General features: G+C 44.6%; 2 protein-coding genes and 1 non-coding gene across 4 annotated transcripts; 2 read left to right on the forward strand and 1 right to left on the reverse strand.

Annotated features, from left to right (window-relative positions):
* Positions 1 to 1,854: 1,854 nt before the first annotated feature.
* LOC138984933 (olfactory receptor 2H1-like) lies at positions 1,855 to 17,722 on the forward strand. Of its 2 annotated transcripts, none has more exons than XM_070360922.1 (3): positions 1,855 to 1,985; positions 13,385 to 13,467; positions 15,511 to 17,722. In XM_070360922.1, the coding sequence occupies exon 3, from the start codon at positions 15,801 to 15,803 to the stop codon at positions 16,752 to 16,754; it is 954 nt and encodes a 317-aa protein (XP_070217023.1). In that variant the 5' UTR covers positions 1,855 to 1,985; positions 13,385 to 13,467; positions 15,511 to 15,800; the 3' UTR covers positions 16,755 to 17,722. The 2 variants fall into 2 exon arrangements, with proteins under 2 accessions (XP_070217023.1, XP_070217022.1); XM_070360921.1 differs by having other exon boundaries at positions 15,580 to 17,722.
* LOC102279549 (olfactory receptor 2H1-like) lies at positions 1,980 to 3,241 on the forward strand. Its single transcript, XM_014483652.2, has one exon. The coding sequence runs from the start codon at positions 2,062 to 2,064 to the stop codon at positions 2,998 to 3,000; it is 939 nt and encodes a 312-aa protein (XP_014339138.2). The 5' UTR covers positions 1,980 to 2,061; the 3' UTR covers positions 3,001 to 3,241.
* Positions 12,585 to 12,690, reverse strand: LOC138985156 (U6 spliceosomal RNA). The gene has a single exon (XR_011462412.1). It is a non-coding gene; the product is annotated as a U6 spliceosomal RNA (small nuclear RNA).
* Positions 17,723 to 19,648: the final 1,926 nt, after the last annotated feature.

Here is a 19,648-nt window from a genome sequence, read left to right on the forward strand (position 1 = left end):
ATAAAGTTTTATTAAAGTATAAAGGAGATAGAGAAAGCTTCTGACATAGGCATCAGAAGGGGGCAGAAAGAGTACCCGCTTGCTAGTGTTAACAATGAAGTTATATAATCCAAAGAATGTCTAGAGATTGTAAAGACCTCATCAGACCTACTCCCATAATTTACATTTTAAGATAACAGCCAGAAGGTTTGATCCAGACACTGTCCTTAGGCAGGATACATTATTGTTATATAATCCTAAGGAATGTAGAGAAAGAAAAAAAGTTTGTCCTTTCTTCCTCCTTGAGAATTCCAGACCCCTCTCTCCTTGGGGACCCCTAGACTCCTTATCAACCTGCCTAGGAAATGACTCTCTCATCACCTTATACCTGAAGACGTTTTCATTTCAGTAGCTAAGGAAAGGCTACTATACGACCAAGGTCACACATAAGTGATAGGCACCAGATCTTTTATGGGGAAATTTGCTATAAAAAAACATTACTATGAGTATGAACAAAATTATGAGTATGAGCTACAGTCAATGTTTTGCCAATGGTGGATTTTCTATATTGAGTAGCTGTACTGTGTTTACATAAAAGAATTTCCTTTTGATTAGAAACTACATGTTAACATATAAAGGTGTGAAGAAGCATTATGTATGCAACCTACTCGCCAATAGCTCTGAATAAATATAACTGTGTATATAAAGAAAAGATAGAATGATTTAAAAGTGGCAAATACTAACAATTCATTGATCAAGAATAAACAAGAATTTTTAGACTTGGAAATTTTCTGCAAGTTTCAGAGTTGGATATAGAAAGTTTTAAAATCTCAAATACTGAGTAGAATTAAGAAAGCATTCAACAAATTCTATATTCTACTTAAATATCTCAATAGCAACTCAGCATATTTTGCTTTTGATGTAATCTTATCTGAAAGGGAAAGTATTTTTTTAATTACATCATCTTCCTTATTTCAAGGTCCAATTAGTATAGATGTTTCTACTTCCAAAGCAAGACAACTGGCAGCCTGTTTGGTCTTATTTTGTGACATGCATGTAATGTTAAGTTGAGCTTAGGGCTTTATTAAAAAAATATTTATTTATTTATTTATTTATTTATTTGGATGCATGAGGTCTTAGTGTGGCACGTGGGATCTTTAGTTGTGACATGTGGGATCTAATTCCCTGACCAGAGATCAAACCTGGGCCTCCTGCATTAGGAGCTCGAAATCTTAGCCACTGACCACCAGGGAAGTCCTCAGGTTTTTTAGTTATAGAAAATGCTCTTGTACTTAGTTTAATAAATCACAATTTTTTAAAATATTTATTTGTCTGTGCCAGGTCTGATATGTATGTGGGATCTGGTTCCCTGATCAGGGATCGAACCCTGCCCCCTGTATTGGGAGCTCGGAGTCTTAGCCACTGGACCACCAGGGAAGTCCCAATCACAATTTTTTCATGGGACAAGATAACTTAGTTAATATCTCTGTAGTGGGGTCACTTCATACAGAGAAGAAATGTCCTTAATTCATACATTCTGCCTCTGGTGGCTCTCCTACAAATGAAAGTAAAGCGGATAAAACATGAGTGATCCAGAAAATTTATCATCCAAAGTAGGAAGTACTGCATAGATACTCTCAGGAAGGAAACTCAGTAAAAATGATTCCTTTGGTAATGATTTCTGACATAAGGGAATATCGAAAACTACCACAGTCCTCAGAACAAAATAGGCATTCAATAAATGATTGGTGAATTAAGGAAAACTAATTAATTATTCCATATTTCACATCAGTTTCTTTTGCCTTCACTCAGTAAGTCTGAGATACCAGTGTGAGTCTCCGTCTGTCTTCTGCACATTCACGGCTTCCTCACTCTCACTGGACCACATTTGACCAGGAGGAGCAGAGAGAGAAGGAGCTGCTGGATGGCGATGTGCTGGGAAAGAGGCTGAGTGAGTGACGACAGAAGAGAAATGCCCACCTGGTATGACCTGACAAGTGCCCAAGGTGAGTTATTATAAGACAGGTGGGAACACACAGCTCAGACAGCCCTCATCCCTCTAGGTCTGGACAAGAACAGGCCATGGTCAACCACAGCTTCCCAGTGGACTTCCTCCTTCTGGGCTTCTCTGAACACCCAGGGCTTGAAAGAATCCTCTTCATGGTTGTCTCAATCTCTTACCTCCTGACTCTGGTGGGCAACACACTCATCATCCTGCTGTCCATGCTGGACCCCAGGCTCCACTCCCCGATGTACTTTTTCCTCTCCAACCTCTCCTTCCTGGACCTCTGCTTCACCACAAGCTGTGTCCCGCAGATGCTGGTCCACCTCTGGGGCCCAAGGAAGACCATCAGCTTCCTTGGCTGCTCTGTCCAGCTCTTCATCTTCCTGTTCCTGGGGACCACGGAGTGTGTCCTCCTGACCGTGATGGCCTTTGACCGTTATGTGGCTGTCTGCCAGCCCCTCCACTATGCCACCATCATCCACCCCCGCCTGTGCTGGCAGCTGGCGGCCATGGCCTGGGTAATGGGTCTGGTCCAATCGGTAGTCCAGACACCACCGACCCTCCGCCTGCCCTTCTGCCCACATCGGCAGATAGATGACTTTGTGTGTGAGGTCCCTTCTCTAATTCAACTGTCCTGTGGAGACACCACCTACAATGAAATCCAGTTAGCTGTGTCCAGTTTCATCTTCTTGGTCATGCCACTTACCCTCATCCTTATCTCTTACGGTTCCATTGCCTGGGCAGTGCTGAGGATTAACTCGGCCATAGCATGGAGGAAGGCTCTGGGGACCTGCTCTTCCCATCTCATTGTGATCACCTTATTCTACAGTTTAGTCATTGCTGTCTACCTCCAGCCCAAAAATCCTTATGCCCAGAAGAGAGGCAAGTTCTTTGGTCTCTTCTATGCAGTGGGCACTCCTTTACTTAATCCCCTCATATACAGCCTGAGGAACAAGGAGGTAAAGGGGGCGCTCAGGAGGTTGCTGGGGAAAGACAAGGACTCCAGGGAGAACTAAAGGTAAGCTGTTTGATGTGCCTTCATTGAAAGGATATTCTTTATTCTTTTTTGGACAAGTTTGACCTCTCCAGTCTACAGCCTTCCCTATACCTATCCAATCCACTACGGTGAGTCACAGTGTATGCGTGTGTGTGTGTCTGTGTGTGTGTCTGTGTGTGTGTGTGTTACAGGAGACATGTATGTTGGAAAGGGGAAACAGAGTTTAAAAAAAAAAATAGACAGAACTTCAAAGAGCTTTGGTATGAGTGAAAACAAGGAGAAGTTTGGGGTCTACGTGTAGGCAGGAGTAAGCATCATGATGCTTAGGCCTTCCCTGATGGCAGGCCTTCCCTGGGACCCGCCCCACCATGTACTTTTCCCATACTTTCTAGAAGGAAGAGAACAGCCCCTGAATGCAGGGAACAGGGCCTGGAGGAAGCATGCAGCCTGGAGGACAGGTAGACAAGAGCTGTTCTCCCAGGACTATGAGTGTTCAGGGCCCCACCAGCCTGTCCTTCCAGGTGACACTCGCGCCCATCAGCTGATGCCACGTGGCCTGCAGGCTTCTGCAGGGTTGCCAGGGCCTCAACAGTTGAGCAAAGCAAAGACTAAACCCCTGAGGTCTCCACTCCCAGGCAGAATATATTAATCATGTCTTTCATTTGTTATATCTTGATGCTTTGACAGAAAAACATCTGTTTCTGCTTTATTGACTATGCCAAAGCCTTTGATCACAATAAACTGTGGAAAATTCTGAAAGAGATGGGAATACCAGGCCACCTGACCTGCCTCTTGAGAAACCTATGTGCAGGTCAGGAAGCAACAGTTAGAACTGGACATGGAACAACAGACAGGTTCCAAATAGGAAAAGGAGTACATCAAGGCTGTATATTGTCACCCTGCTTATTTAACTTATATGCAGAGTACATCATGAGAAATGCTGGGCTGGAAGAAGCACAAGCTGGAATCAAGATTGCCAGGAGAAATATCAATAACCTCAGATATGCAGAGGACACCACTCTTACGGCAGAAAGTGAAGAGGAACTAAAAAGCCTCTTGAAAGTGAAAGAGGAGAGTGAAAAAGTTGGCTTAAAGCTCAACATTCAGAAAACGAAGATCATGGCATCTAGTCCCATCACTTCATGGAAAATAGATGGGGAAACAGGGGAAACAGTGTCAGATTTTATTTTTGGGGGGCTTCAAAATCACTGCAGATGGTGACTGCAGCCATGAAATTAAAAGACGCTTACTCCTTGGAAGAAAAGTTATGACCAACCTAGATAGCATATTGAAAAGCAGAGACATTACTTTGCCAACAAAGGTCCATCTAGTCAAGGCTATGGTTTTTCCAGTGGTCATGTACGGATATGAGAGTTGGACTGTCAATAAGGCTGAGCACCAAAGAATTGATGCTTTTGAACTGTGGTGTTGGAGAAGACTCTTGAGAGTCCCTTGGACTGCAAGGAGATCCAACCAGTCCATTCTAAAGGAGATCAGTCCTGGGATTTCTTTGGAAGATCAGATCAGATCAGTGGCTCAGTTGTGTCTGACTCTTTGCAACCCCATGAATAGCAGCACGCCAGGCCTCCCTGTCCATCACCAACACCCAGAGTTCACTCAGACTCACGTCCATTGAGTCAGTGATGCCATCCAGCCGTCTCATCCTCTGTTGTCCCCTTCTCCTCCTGCCCCCAATCCTTCCCAGCATCAGAGTCTTTTCCAATGAGTCAACTCTTCCCATGATGTGGCCAAAGTACTGGAGTTTCAGCTTTAGCATCATTCCTTCCAAAGAACACGCAGGGCTGATCTCCTTCAGAATGGACTGGTTGGATCTCCTTGCAGTCCAAGGGACTCTCAAGAGTCTTCTCCAACACCACACTTCAAAAGCATCAATTCTTTGGCGCTCAGCCTTCTTCACAGTCCAACTCTCACATCCATACATGACCACTGGAAAAACCATAGCCTTGACTAGACAAACCTTTGTTGGCTAACTAATGTCTCTGCTTTTCAATATGCTATCTAGGTTGGTCATAACTCTCCTTCCAAGGAGTAAGCGTCTTTTAATTTCATGGCTGCAGTCACCATCTGCAGTGATTTTGGAGCCCAGAAAAAAAAATCTGACACTGTTTCCCCTGTTTCCCCATCTATTTCCCATGAAGTGATGGGACCAGATGCCATGATCTTCATTTTCTGAATGTTGAGCTTTAAGCCAACTTTTTCACTCTACTCTTTCACTTTCATCAGGAGGCTTTTTAGTTCCTCTTCACTTTCTGCCATAAGGGTGGTGTCATCTGCATATCTGAGGTTATTGATATTTCTCCCGCAATCTTGATGCCAGCTTGTGCTTCTTCCAGTCCAGTGTTTCTCATGATGTACTCTGCATATAAGTTAAATAAACAGGGTGACAATATACAGCCCTGACAAACTCCTTTTCCTATTTGGAACCCGTCTGTTCTTCCATGTCCAGTTCTAACTGTTGCTTCCTGACCTGCATATAAATTTCTCAAGAGGCAGGTCAGGTGGTCTGGTATTCCCATCTCTTTCAGAATTTTCCACAGTTTATTGTGATCCACACAGTCAAAGGCTTTGGCATAGTCAATAAAGCAGAAATAGATGTTTTTCTGGAACTCTCTTGCTTTTTCCATGATCCAGTGGATGTTGGCAATTTTGTCTCTGGTTCTTCTGCCTTTTCTAAAACCAGCATGAACATCAGGAAGTTCACGGTTCATGTTTTGCTGAAGCCTGGCCTGGAGAATTTTGAGCATTACTTTACTAGCGTGTGAGATGAGTGCAATTGTGTGGTAGTTTGAGCATTCTTTGGCATTGCCTTTCTTTGGAATTGAAATGAAAACTGACCTTTTCCAGCCCTGTGGCCACTGCTGAGTTTTCCACATTTGCTGGCATATTGAGTGCAGCACTTTCACAGCATCATCTTTCAGGATTTGGAATAGCTCAACTGGAATTCTATCACCTCCACTAGCTTTGTTTGTAGTGATGCTTTCTAAGGCCCACTTGACTTCACATTCCAGGATGTCTGGCTCTAGGTCAGTGATCACACCATCGTGATTATCTGGGTTATGAAGATCTTTTTTGTACAGTTCTTCTGTGTATTCTTGCCACCTCTTCTTCATATCTTCTGCTTCTGTTAGGTCCATACCATTTCTGTCCTTTATCGAGCTCATCTTTGCATAAAATGTTCCTTTGCTATCGCTGATTTTCTTGAAGAGATCTCTAGTCTTTCCCATTTTGTTGTTTTCTTCTATTTCTTTGCAATGATCGCTGAAGAAGGCTTTCTTATCTCTTCTTGCTATTCTTTGGAACTCTGCATTCAGATGTTTGTATCTTTCCTTTTCTCCTTTGCTTTTCACTTCTCTTCTTTTCACAGCTATTTGTAAGGCCTCCCCAGACAGCCATTTTGCTTTTTTGCATTTCTTTTCCATGGGGATAGTCTTGATCCCTGTCTCCTGTACAATGTCACGAACCTCATCCCATAGTTCATCATGCACTCTATCTATCAGATCTAGGCCCTTAAATCTATTTCTCACTTCCACTGTATAATCATAAGGGATTTGATTTAGGTCATACCTGAATGGTCTAGTGGTTTTCCCTACTTTCTTCAATTTCAGTCTGAATTTGGCAATAAGGAGTTCATGGTCTGAGCCACAGTCAGCTCCTGGTCTTGTTTTTGCTGACTCTATAGAGCTTCTCCATCTTTGGCTGCAAAGAATATAATCAATCTCATTTCAGTGTTGACCATCTGGTGATGTCCATGTATAGAGTCTTCTCTTGTATTGTTGGAAGAGGGTGTTTGTTATGACCAGTGCATTTTCTTGGCAAAACTCTATCAGTCTTTGCCCTGCTTCATTCCGTACTCCAAGGCCAAATTTTCCTGATACTCCAGGTGTTTCTTGACTTCCTACTTTTGCATTCCAGTCCCCTATAATGAAAAGGACATCTTTTTTGGGTGTTAGTTCTAAAAGGTCTTGTAGGTCTTCATAGAACCGTTCAACTTCAGCTTCTTCAGCATTCCTGGTTGGGGCATAGACTTGGATTACTGTGATATTGAATGGTTTGCCTTGGAAACAAACAGAGATCATTCTGTCATTTTTAAGATTGCATCCAAGTACTGCATTTCGGACTCTTTTGTTGACCATGATGGCTACTCCATTTCTTCTGAGGGATTCCTGCCTGCAGTAGTAGATATAATGGTCATCTGAGTTAAATTCATCCATTCCAGTCCACTTCAGTTCGCTGATTCCTAGAATGTCGACATTCACTCTTGCCATCTCCTGTTTGACCACTTCCAATTTGCCTTGATTCATGGACCTGACATTCCAGGTTCCTATGCAATATTGCTCTTTACAGCATCAGACCTTGCTTCTATCACCAGACACATCCACAGCTGGGTATTTTTTTTGCTTTTGCTCCATCCCTTCATTCTTTCTGGAGTTATTTCTCCACTGATCTCCAGTAGCATATTGGGAGTTTCTCTTTCAGTATCCTATCATTTTGCCTTTTCATACTGTTCATGGGGTTCTCAAGGTAAGAATACTGAAGTGGTTTGCCATTCCCTTCTCCAGTGGACCACATTCTGTCAGATCTCTCCACCATGACCCACCCATCTTGGGTTGCCCCACGGGCATGGCTTAGTTTCATTGAGTTAGACAAGGCTGTGGTCCTAGTGTGATTAGATTGACTAGTTTTCTGTGATTATGGTTTCAGTGTGTCTGCCCTCTGATGCCCTCTTGCAACACCTACCATCTTACTTGGGTTACTTACTTGGGTTTCTCTTACCTCGGGCGTGGGGTATCTCTTCACGGCTGCTGTAGCAAAGCGCAGCCATTGCTCCTTATGCTAACGCTGAAACTCCAGTACTTTGATCACCTCATGCGAAGAGTTGACTCATTGGAAAAGACTCTGATGCTGGGAGGGATTGGGGGCAGGAGGAGAAGGGGACGACAGAGGATGAGATGGCTGGATGGCATCACCAACTCGAGTGAACTCGATTGAGTTTGAGTGAACTCTCGGAGATGGTGATGGACAGGGAGGCCTGGCGTGCTGTGATTCATGGGGTCACAAAGAGTCGGACACGACTGAGAGACTGAACTGAACTGAGCTGATGCTTTGACATCTGGGGTTTTGTTGGCCCTGGAGGGACTTGCCCCAAGACTAGCTCATTCCTGGACCTCCCTGGTGGCACAGTGGATAAGGATTCGCCTGCCAGTGCAGGGGACACAGATTCAACCCCTGGTCCTGGAAGATTCTGCATGCCTCGGAGCAATGGTGCCCCAACTAGCAAGCCCCTGCTCTAGAGCCTGAGAATCGCAACTAATGAAGCCTGCTGGCTCTAGAGTCCTTGAGCCAAAACTCGTGAACCCCAATGCTGCAGCTTCTGAAACCTGCATGCCCTAGAGCCAGCAAGCCACAATTACTGACCCTGAGTGCTGCAACTACTGAAGCCCAGGCACCTAGAGCCTGTGCTCTGCAATAAGAGAAGCCACCACATGTGAAGCCTGTGCACCGGAACTAGAGAGCAGCCCCTGCCACAACTAGAGAAAGCCCTGGCACAACAGTTGCACAGTAAACAGATCACCCTGAGAATGGCTTTTCAAATGCAAATCAACCAACTCAGAGCTCAGTCCCCAACCACCTCCTTCATCAAGCCCTCACACTCCAGGCCACCATCCACCTGCCCAAATCTCTCCAGGTGGGTTCCAGACAACTAGAAATAGCCCCTTTGTCAGAGTCCACTGACATTATACAAACTAGCTAGTTCTCAACCTCCTTCTTCTGTCTTGTCCATTCCTTTCTGCTGAAACCACATGAAAGCCTCCTGTCCACAGTTCTCTGCTCCTCTCTCTTCCTGTGACCAACTTTGCTGCTTTCTAACATGGCCCTGCACGGCCACCTCCTCTTGAAATCTATGAGTAATAAACCGTCTCTTCAGAGGCCATCATTTTTGAAACTGTTGACATAACCGAGTTTCATATCTGTATCTATTGATACACTATACTTTAAGACAGAGTTTTAGAGGTGTGTCAGTTACCTCTTCCTGTCAGTTAAAGTAAGTTCCCCTCCCCTTACAGATTTCACAAATAGAAATCCTCACCTCCAACCTCACTGAGTGTCATGTGGCTCCTGACTGGCCAGACCCTAGTGACAACAGAGAACCTGCCCACTGGAGCTGGGGATTTACAGCCTGCAGCTGTTACAGGGGGAAACATGGGCTTCTTCCGAGAAAGACTAACCCAGGGGATTTCCTACCCAGTGAGGGCCAGAGTTCAGGGAAATGCTGCCCTTTAAAGAAATGTGAAAAAAAAGCCTAGGATCCTGGTCATCCCCCTTTGCTCCTCCCTTCCTGTGTGATATGACCTCCCTCCCAGAGACAGAACAGACCCGGACTCCCCAGCTGCCTTCATTCCTGATCAAAAACATTTTTTTTCCTCAGGAGTTTTCACACGTGCTTGGCTACGAATGCAGCATCAGAATGGATTCTCTTGCTCTGTGTCCTAAAAAAGTAAAATTCTCTTAAAGACAGAATATTCTCAGCTTATATATTCTCTGTAGTTTTTGTTGCTTAGTTGCTAAGTCATGCCTGACTCTTTTGTGACCCTATGGACTGTAGCCTGCCAGGCTCCTCTGTCCATGGGATTTCCAGGCAAGAATACTGGAGTGGGTTGTCATTTCCTTCTCCAGGGGATCTTCCCTACCCAGGGATCGAACCCACATCTCCTGCATTGGTTCTTTACTACTGAGCCACCTGAGAAGACCCTGTTTATTCTCTAGCAATATAAAAATAAATCAGACAAGGAGTAGAATTAGACTGTGGGAATTCTAACAGGTTAAGGAGATGAAGTAAGTAGCACATCAGCCCATGAACCTCCCATCTGGCCCCAGGATGATGGAGTGGCCTTGACCAAATCAATCCACCCATCGAGTCCTCCCTGGGGAAGATGCTTCCTTTCCTTCTAGAAGTAAAGTCTCATGAGAGAATGTGAGAAAGTGCTTTGAAAACACACTATTAATAGAATAGAAAAAATAATGCTTTAGAAATGCAAACCAAACCCAAACCCAAACCTACTTTGGATTTTTATTTACTGATGGTTAGAATAGAAATTCATTGGAGGCAGAATACATAGATGAGAGGTTCTAGCAAATCTTCTTCTCAAAACAAATTAATAAATTTGGACAAAATAGAAACAACCATTTCAGAACCTCTAGGAGTTAACCAAAGGCCACATAAGAAACTAAGAAGATCATTTAGCAAATGAACAAAATGAGGTGTGCAATGTATAAATAATGTGCTGGCAGTACCCTTTAAAAACATTTTGATTGATGTCTTTATTCTTGTTTGTTTTTAAGGCTTTTATTGAATTTGTTACAATATTGCTTCTGATTGATGTTTTCAACTCACACCCCTTGCATTGGAAGGCAAAGTCTGGACCACCAAGGAGGTCCCTATGCTGGCAGTATTTTTAAAAGGAAGGACAGTAGGGAATTCCCTCGTGGCCCAGTAGTTAGGACTCTGTGCTTTCACTGCTGAGGATGCAGGGCCAATCCCTGTTCTGGGAAGTAAGATCCCACAAGCCACACAGCCCAGTCAAAAGTATAAAAATATTAAATTTTTTTAAAAGTAAGGACATTGCACACTTATATTTATTTTATTTGTAGATGCATACCAGTTACCAATATATTGACTCAGCTCCAAATTCAGCTTCAGTAACTGTTATGTATTAATGGACAGAATTCCTTTCAAGATTTCTCCTTTACAGTGAGGAGGACATTAAGCTTCTTCAGAGGGTTCGGGAGGAACTGCAGGAGAAAGGGCTTCTCTCTCTGGGTCCAGTGGTTGCACTGGTCCAGGGAGAAGGTATGAGGACATCCCGTGTTGCCCTGTCCCAGCTGTGTGCCCAGAAGACACGAGCCCTCAGCAGTCCCACAGCCCTAACCCAGCCTGATGGTTGCCTTCTCACAGCCCTTCCAACGTGGGTGCCCCACACTCCACATCTCCCATCCACTCCCACCTCTCTTACTCCAAAGACCAAAGGGCAGTTGTAGAGATTCTACCAAGTACGTACATTCCAGTTATATATTCAGGGTCTTCAATGATGACTACTGGGTAGGTCCATGCACCTAACAGATCCATTGAGATCTGGACTGGGCCAGGATGCCATTTATTAGAGAACTCCATAAGCCCTGCTCTGATGGGGGAGGGGCGTGATAATGATGCAGCTACATCATATGAGGGTTAGACTGAACGCTTAGTGCTCTTCCAACCCTAGGCTTTTATAATTCTGTGTCACAGTGTGCTCTGACTCAAAAAGACTGAAATGGAAAAGGAAGAAGTAGAGAACTTTAAAAAGCAGGCAAGGACTTCCCTCATGGTTCAGTGGTTAAGAAACCACGTGCCAATGCAGGAGACGGGGGTCTGATCCCTGGTCCTGGAAGATCCCACATGCCCAAGCACCACAACCAGAGAGTAACTCCCACTGGCTGCAACCAGAAAAAGCCCTAGCATAGCCACCCAAAAATAAAATTAACCGATTAATTTTTAAAAATAAAATAAACATGGCATCCTGGGACTTCCCTGATGGTCCCGAGGTTGAGAATCCACCTTCCAATGCAGGGGATGCTGGTTCAGTCTCTGTTCAGGGAGTTAAGAACCCACATGCTATGAAACCCTGACATCACAACTAGAGAAAAGCCTGCCCACAGCAACTAAGACCTCAGGTAGAGCCAAAAAAATAAAAATGGGATCCTGAATTGATGAATCAGAGGCTTGAAAGGACTATCTGGAAGCCTGGGGGGACTCTCTGGAGGTGGAGAAAAGGAGAGATCACTTAGTTCTCCCTATTGACAGAATCGGTTGGTAACCTTTTTACCTCCCACAGGGATGACTATTGCTGAAGCATCTCCTCTAGATATTCCCCCGAAGGAATATCTAGCTAGTTGCCTGTAAACTGTGAGCCCCAGGGTCTTAGCACAGTAATGAGTGCTACCTCTCCATGGGATGGGCGTCCTGGGACTCCTCCCTCCACCACCACACCAGTGTCAATCCTTAACCTCCCTTCCCACAAAAACAGGTTAACAGCTCCTGCAGACAGAGGGAGAAGATTCTTTTGCCATTTCACTCCCAAGGAGCTCCACAGCATAGGTAACTCTGACCTCCACTCCATTGACCTCACCTTCCCTCCAGAGATGCTCAGGGCTGTGGTTGGGGCGCAGTCTCTGCAACCCACTGCATGAGTGTGTGCTAAGTCACTTCAGTCTTATCTGACTTTTTGTGACCCTATGGACTGTAGCCTGTCAGGCTCCTCTGTCCATGGGATTCTCCAGGCAAAAATACTGGAGTGGGTTGCCATCCCCTCCTCCAGGGGATCTTCCCAACCCAAGAATTGAACCCTCATCTGGTTCTTTACCACTAGCACCAGCAGGGGAGCCCCTACAACCCACTATGCTGTGCTTAGTCGCTCAGTCATGTTCAACTTTTTACTACCCCATGGATGGTAGCCCCCTAGGCTGATCTATCCATGGGGATTCTCCAGGCAAGAATACTGGAGTGGGTTCTACAACCCACTACTTAGATTCAAATATCAGCTTACTAACTACATTGTCTGAGTAAAGTTATTTAAACATTCTTGAGCAGGGGCCATGCTAATCTTCTCTGTATCATTTTAATTTTAGTATATGTGCTGCCCAGAGGGAGCACAAGCTATTTAAATATTCTTAGTTTCAATTTTCTCATCTTACTCAGTGACTAAACCACCACCACCACCAAAAGGAAAATAACACACAGAACTGTGGTAAGGACAATCAGAGATGTGCTGGCAAAGGTTTAACAACCAGCTGGGCTGTGGGGAGACAGAGCCCTAAATTGAAGTGTTGCCAGTTTCCATTATGTAAATATGGCTGCCATGGCTGACTCAAGCTACCAATAGTTTAGCATGTGTCTCACAAAATTCCTGAAAATTTAACAATCAAGAGCTGCTGCTGCTGCTAAGTCGCTTCAGTCGTGTCCAATTCTGTGTAACCCCATAGATGGCAGCCCCCCAGGCTCTGCCGTCCCTGGGATTCTCCAGGCAAGAACACTGGAGTGGGTTGCCATTTCCTTCTCCAATGCATGAAAGTGAAAAGTGAAAGTGAAGTCGCTCAGTCGTGTCCAACTCTTAGCGACCCCATGGACTGCAGCCTACCAGGCTCCTCCGTCCATGGGATTTTCCAGGCAAGAGTACTGGAGTGGGGTGCCATCTCCCTCTCCGAACAATCAAGAGCTAGTATGAATCAACTGCAACATATGACATGTGCATACACTTAGAAAAGTGCCTAGCAGTAAGTATTAACAATCTGTATTGTGATCAGACACCTACTGCCCATTCAAGGATGTCCATTCCTCTTTACTTTAGGTTTTCCCCTTGAAAAGAAAGCTAGGCACCAGTTAAGAGTTTTGTCATCATTGGCAGCAAAAGAGATTTTTATCTAACTGAAGGTAAGTGAAAAGTTTGTTCTCCTCCTTTGAGGCAGGAGTTTTCACATTTCACATGTCCTCAACAGCTTCAAACTAAAACAGGGACTAGAATCCCAACCCAGAAACTAACTGGCTGGTTGACCTTAGCCAAGTTACTTAACCTCTCTGAAACTGTTCCCTTCTTGGTAAATGTGGGATAATAACATAATATTGCAGCATTACTATGAGAACTGGGTGTTCAAAGAGTTGATTGGCACCAAGCTTGATTCATAGGGAGCATTTAACAAATGTTATGGCTAATAGCAAGAGCAGGTACCGATCACTGGATTATGTAAAACTCCTTTTAGTGGACCCGCCAACCCCTGCCCTGGCTCCTAGCACAAGGCTGGTACTTTGGGGGTGCAAAAACTGAATCAATGTATAAGCTAAAGAATGAATGTGTCAGAGGGAAAAGGACTAGGAGAAAGATGCTAAATGAAAATAAAAGTCGAAAAGACAGATCAAAGGAGAGAAAAAGGAGAAACTCACTAAGAAAGATCTCATTTAAAGAGACTCAGGAATAAAGCAGAGGAAGCAAGGGAATGAAATGGCAAAAGAATGAGAAAGTTAGAAATGAAAAAAAAAAGATTAGGATGATGGTGAATTAATCTTAAAAAATAGTTGGTTTTTGATTAAGGGTACAAGGACTTTTATAGTAAAGAAAATAAAGGAGGTGATGACTGCTCAAGGGGCCTGGGATTTCTTTTTCTGGAGATGAAACATTCTGGGATTGATAATGCTGGTTGCACAATTTATGAATATACTAAAAACCATTAGGTTATACCCTTTAAAAGGGTGAATTTATGGTGTGTAAAATACATCTTCAAAAAAGAAAACAAAGTCACAATTTAAAATTCAAAATGTTAAAAACAAATTCAAAACGGTGGTTACACTTTCAGGAATGGGCAATTGAGCAGTCAGGGAGGGGCTCCTAGGAGCTTCTAAGATACTTGAGACATTGATTCGGTCCAGGTTGGCACATATACCAGGGTTGACTTTATTACTCATTAGACTATAGAGATATGCTTTGTTTACACTTTCATTTGAGTATAACAATCTGAAAGTACTTTTAAATATATCCTATAAGGAGAAAAGAACTACAGGAGAAAAAGAAAGAACAAACCAAGAAAGATACAAAAGCAGAACTTTCTGGCAAAAGGGGGATGCAATAGAGCTTAAACACGGATGGAGATCTTGTGATGGGAGATGTTCAGGCCGCCCTAGAGCTGCAGGGCACTTTTGCCGCCTGCCACCATCCCCCAGCCGCCTTCTGAAGGTCTTGTAAGACCAGAGAACCCTGAGTCCTTGTCTCTCAACTGCCAGAGTGGCTGCAGCCTCCACCCCATTCCTGAGCTGACCTTCTATACCCCAGTACTTCCCTATTTATTTTTTTTAATCCAGTTACCTCCTCTAGGAAGCTTTCCCTGTTACACCTACCCAAGTTGGTCCTTCATCTTTCTGACTTTTTCTCTAATTCACTCAGTGTGTTGGTCCTTCATCTTTCTGACTTTTTCTCTAATTCACTCAGTGTGTTGGTATTCCTGACCTTTATCTTGGAGTCTTTGACAGTGTTCCTGAGATCTCCTCCATGATTTTAGCGTGCACGGGACCACCTCACCTCCTGCCTGTAGGCTTCCCAAGGCAGAGACTGAGCATGTGGACCAGCTTGCCAAGCAGGAATGTTGGTTCTGTGACTCAGGCAAGCAAACTGATCTGTCATTAGACACAAAGGGAAAACCTGTCTCATAGATAAACATTCCATCTCTGATAAGCTGCTTCGCAAATAAACAAGCATAAAATCCAGGGAGTATAAATAAGTAGCTCTAAAAATTCATCAGAACAATAGAGAAATGATCAAATCTACAGACATCATTTACAATCAGAAAATGTATTCAAAGTATATACCTTGCTATTTCTTCCAACAAATATATAAGGAAAAAGACAACACTTAGAATAGTGCTCTGAAAATAGCAGCACTCCATAAATGCATGTTGGGTGAACTAATTAATCCATGCTTTACACCAGCCCCCTTTAAACTGAACCAGTGAATCTGAGACCAGTGTGAGTCTCCGTCTGTCTTCTGCACATTCACAGCTTCCTCACTCTCACTGGACCACATTTGACCAGGAGGAGCAGGAGAAGAGAAGGAGCTGCTGGATGGTGATGTGCTGGGAAAGAGGCTGAGTGAGTGACGACAGAAGAAAAACGCCCACCTGGTATGACCTGACAAGTGCCCAGGGTGAGTTATTATAAGACAGGTGGGAACACACAGCTCAGACAGCCCTCATCCCTCTAGGTCTGGACAAGAACAGGCCATGGTCAACCACAGCTTCCCAGTGGACTTCCTCCTTCTGGGCTTCTCTGAACACCCAGGGCTTGAAAGAATCCTCTTCATGGTTGTCTCAATCTCTTACCTCCTGACTCTGGTGGGCAACACACTCATCATCCTGCTGTCCATGCTGGACCCCAGGCTCCACTCCCCGATGTACTTTTTCCTCTCCAACCTCTCCTTCCTGGACCTCTGCTTCACCACAAGCTGTGTCCCGCAGATGCTGGTCCACCTCTGGGGCCCAAGGAAGACCATCAGCTTCCTTGGCTGCTCTGTCCAGCTCTTCATCTTCCTGTTCCTGGGGACCACGGAGTGTGTCCTCCTGACCGTGATGGCCTTTGACCGTTATGTGGCTGTCTGCCAGCCCCTCCACTATGCCACCATCATCCACCCCCACCTGTGCTGGCAGCTGGCGGCCATGGCCTGGGTCATTGGGCTGGTGGAGTCAGTGGTCCAGACACCACCGACCCTCCGTCTGCCTTTCTGCCGCCACCGGCGAGTGGATGATTTTGTGTGTGAGGTCCCAGCTCTAATTCACCTCTCCTGTGGAGACACCACCTACAGTGAGATCCAGATGGCTGTTGCCAGTGTCTTCATCTTGGTTGTGCCACTCAGCCTCATCCTGGTTTCTTACGGTGCCATTGCCCGGGCAGTGCTGAGGATTAACTCGGTGGTAGCATGGAGGAAGGCTCTGGGGACTTGCTCCTCCCACCTCATTGTGGTCACTCTTTTCTACAGCTCGGGCATTGCTGTCTACCTCCAGCCCAAAAATCCCTACGCCCAGAAGAGAGGCAAGTTCTTTGGTCTCTTCTATGCAGTGGGCACTCCTTTACTTAATCCTCTCATATACACCCTGAGGAACAAGGAGGTAAAGAGCGTGCTCAGGAGGTTACTGGGAAAGGCTGTGGACTCCAGAGAGAGCCAAGGGAATGCTGCCTGATGTGCTGGAAAAGCAAGAACAGCTTCTCAGTGGTTTTGCCAGGAAGTCTGTGTCCACACAACTCTGCTCTCCTCACATCCATCATACCACAGAAATGAATGGCAGCCCCCTCTGTGTTCATGCAAGTGTGAGTGTGGGTGTGTGACACAGAGAGATGCCTCAGAAATGGATGACAGCCCCTATGTGTGTGTGCATGCAAGTGTGTGTGTGACACAGAGAGACACACACAAAGAGAAACAAAAATTGAAAATGTGTTAAGTGGACTTATGTAGCCCTATATGAAACATATGAATCAAATTTAATATTTTGTGCTTCACACAAAATGTTGATCTCCCCAACTTTATCATTTCTATTTTAGCTCACCTCCTTGTCACATTGTCACTATTTCTTCACCTCCACTTCTAATTTCTACTGTAGTTTCTTTAGTTCTCCCTTAAGGTTTTTCCACTTCCCTATGTGTCTATTTTGCTATCTCATTCTATTTTACATCAAGGAGACAGGGAGGTGAAGCCCAGGGGGTTCCAAGATGCACCCAAGGACACACAGTGTTAGGACTAAATCCCAGGCCCTATGACTTCCATCTGGCAGCTTCACAATTACAGGCAGTTGTTTTCCATATACTTGGGCTGGAAGTCAGAACAGAGGCTTAGGAGAAACCTTAATTTCTTCAGTTCTACTGCCTCCTCTTCTCTGGCACCCACAGATGACAGACCAACCACTAAGACAGAGAGGGAGACATCAAAATGTTTATGCTGGTGAACAGTTTTGACAAGGAGGGATTGGTGCCATCTAATGGATCTTCCCTGTAGTTCGGATGGTAAAGAATCTGCCTACAAAGCAGGAGACCGGGGTTCTATCCTTGGGTCGGGAAGATTCTCTGGAGAAGGGAATGGCAAACCACTCCAGTATTCTTGCCTGGAGAATCCTATGGAAAGAAAAGCCTGGAGGGCTACAATTCATGGAGTCGCAAAGAGTCAGTCGGACACGACTGAGTGACTAACACTACTAATGGCAATATGTGGTATTACATCTGGCATCTCAGACTCCTGACCTAAGACCTGTCCAGGGTCATCAGTCCTTTACTCTTGCTCAGAAAGATGATAATGATCGTATTGTTATTATTACGTATTAAATAGTGGGTGTTCGTCTAGTCAAGGCTATGGTTTTTCCTGTGGTCATGTATGGATGTGAGAGTTGGACTTGTGAAGAAGGCTGAGCACCAAAGAATTGATGCTTTTGAACTGTGGTGTTGGAGAAGACTCTTGAGAGTCCCTTGGACTGCAAGGAAATCCAACCAGTCCATTCTGAAGGAGATCAGCCCTGGGATTTCTTTGGAAGGAATGATGCTAAAGCTGAAACTCCAGTACTTTGGCCACCTCATGCGAAGAGTTGACTCATTGGAAAAGACTCTGATTCTGGGAGGGATTGGGGGCAGGAGGAGAAGGGGACGACAGAGGATGAGATGGCTGGATGGCATCACTGACTCGATGGACGTGAGTCTGAGTGAACTCCAGGAGTTGGTGATGGACAGGGAGGCCTGGCATGCTGCGATTCATGGGGTCGCAAAGAGTCGGACACGACTGAGCGACTGATCTGATCTGATGATATCCCAGGTACCATTTAAAGTAGTTCACACACATTGGCTCTTTTAATCGCTATTACAATACTATGAAACATGTAATATCCTTTATCAGATGCAGAAACTAAGACCCAGAATTTAGTAATAGCTTAACAATGTCAGAGCTTTGGACCCAAGAGGACTGGGTTAAGTTTTCATGATCTTCATCCTACAGTTGGATACAAATAGTGTCTCCCTAGCCCAGGTGAGAATTCTCAAGCTCTCAGTAAACTTTGAGGAAATTGGGGACTTCTCTGACCATGCTTCCACGCCTGGGTTCCATGCCTGATTAGAGAACTAGACCCCACATGCCCATGCCTTAAGTGTTCACATGCTACAACTAAAAGATCTTGTATGCTTCAACTGAGACCCAGTGCAACCAAATAAGTTTTTTTTAACTTTGAGGAAGTCATCCCAATCTAAAAAAAGTGTTTAGTTGGTTTGCTCCCCTGGAATAAGAGTTTACAATATGCTCCAAAGCATCCCATGGAAACAAGAAACAATAGCCTCCTGGAGGAAGTTTTGGTACATGGTGTATGCTCCTCAGTTCCTGCACTGGACTTCAGAGTCCTAGAAGCAAGGACCAGGAAGTTGCGCTAAGTTGGCCCCTAATTAGTTCTATAAAAGAATGAGTGAGTGAATGTCTCCGAAGAATATGTAAAGGGTTTTGGGGTCCTAATCTCACAGATACCGTCTCCCAGCTTTCCCATGGCAATGGCAACAATACCAAATTCTCTCAGGTATGTGCTGATAAAATAAGAAAAAGGAAAAGCCTAGGTTTGGTGGCTCAGATGGTAAAGAATCCACCTGCAATGTGGAGCCCAGGTTCAATCGCTAGGTCAGGAAAATCCCCTGAAGAAGGGAATGGCACTCCAGTATTCTTGCCTGGAGAATTTCATGGACAGAGGAGCCTGGCAGGCTACAGTCCATGGGGTCACAAAGAGTTGGACACGACTTACTGACTAACACTTCCACTTCCATTCCAGTCCCAACACAAAATGGCTTGGATTCAACATTTACTCTGGCATCAGCAAAGAACAGCAGCATTAACTCTATTTTAATCCTAATCTTCATTTCAGCCATCTATTAGTCCAATCTTCTTGTCTTCTTGGCCTCCTTTACCAGCCTTATCATAATTTCAATGTAGATCTCCCATTTTATTTAATAATTCTAATCTTGCCCTACAATGAATGCTAAGCCTAATTCCACTTTTCAAACATTTGTAATACATGTTTTTCATGATTACCTATTAGGCTACACCATGAAGTTTCTCAAG

Source organism: Bos mutus, chromosome 23, assembly GCF_027580195.1.
Source record: "Bos mutus isolate GX-2022 chromosome 23, NWIPB_WYAK_1.1, whole genome shotgun sequence".
Lineage (NCBI taxonomy): Eukaryota > Metazoa > Chordata > Mammalia > Artiodactyla > Bovidae > Bos > Bos mutus.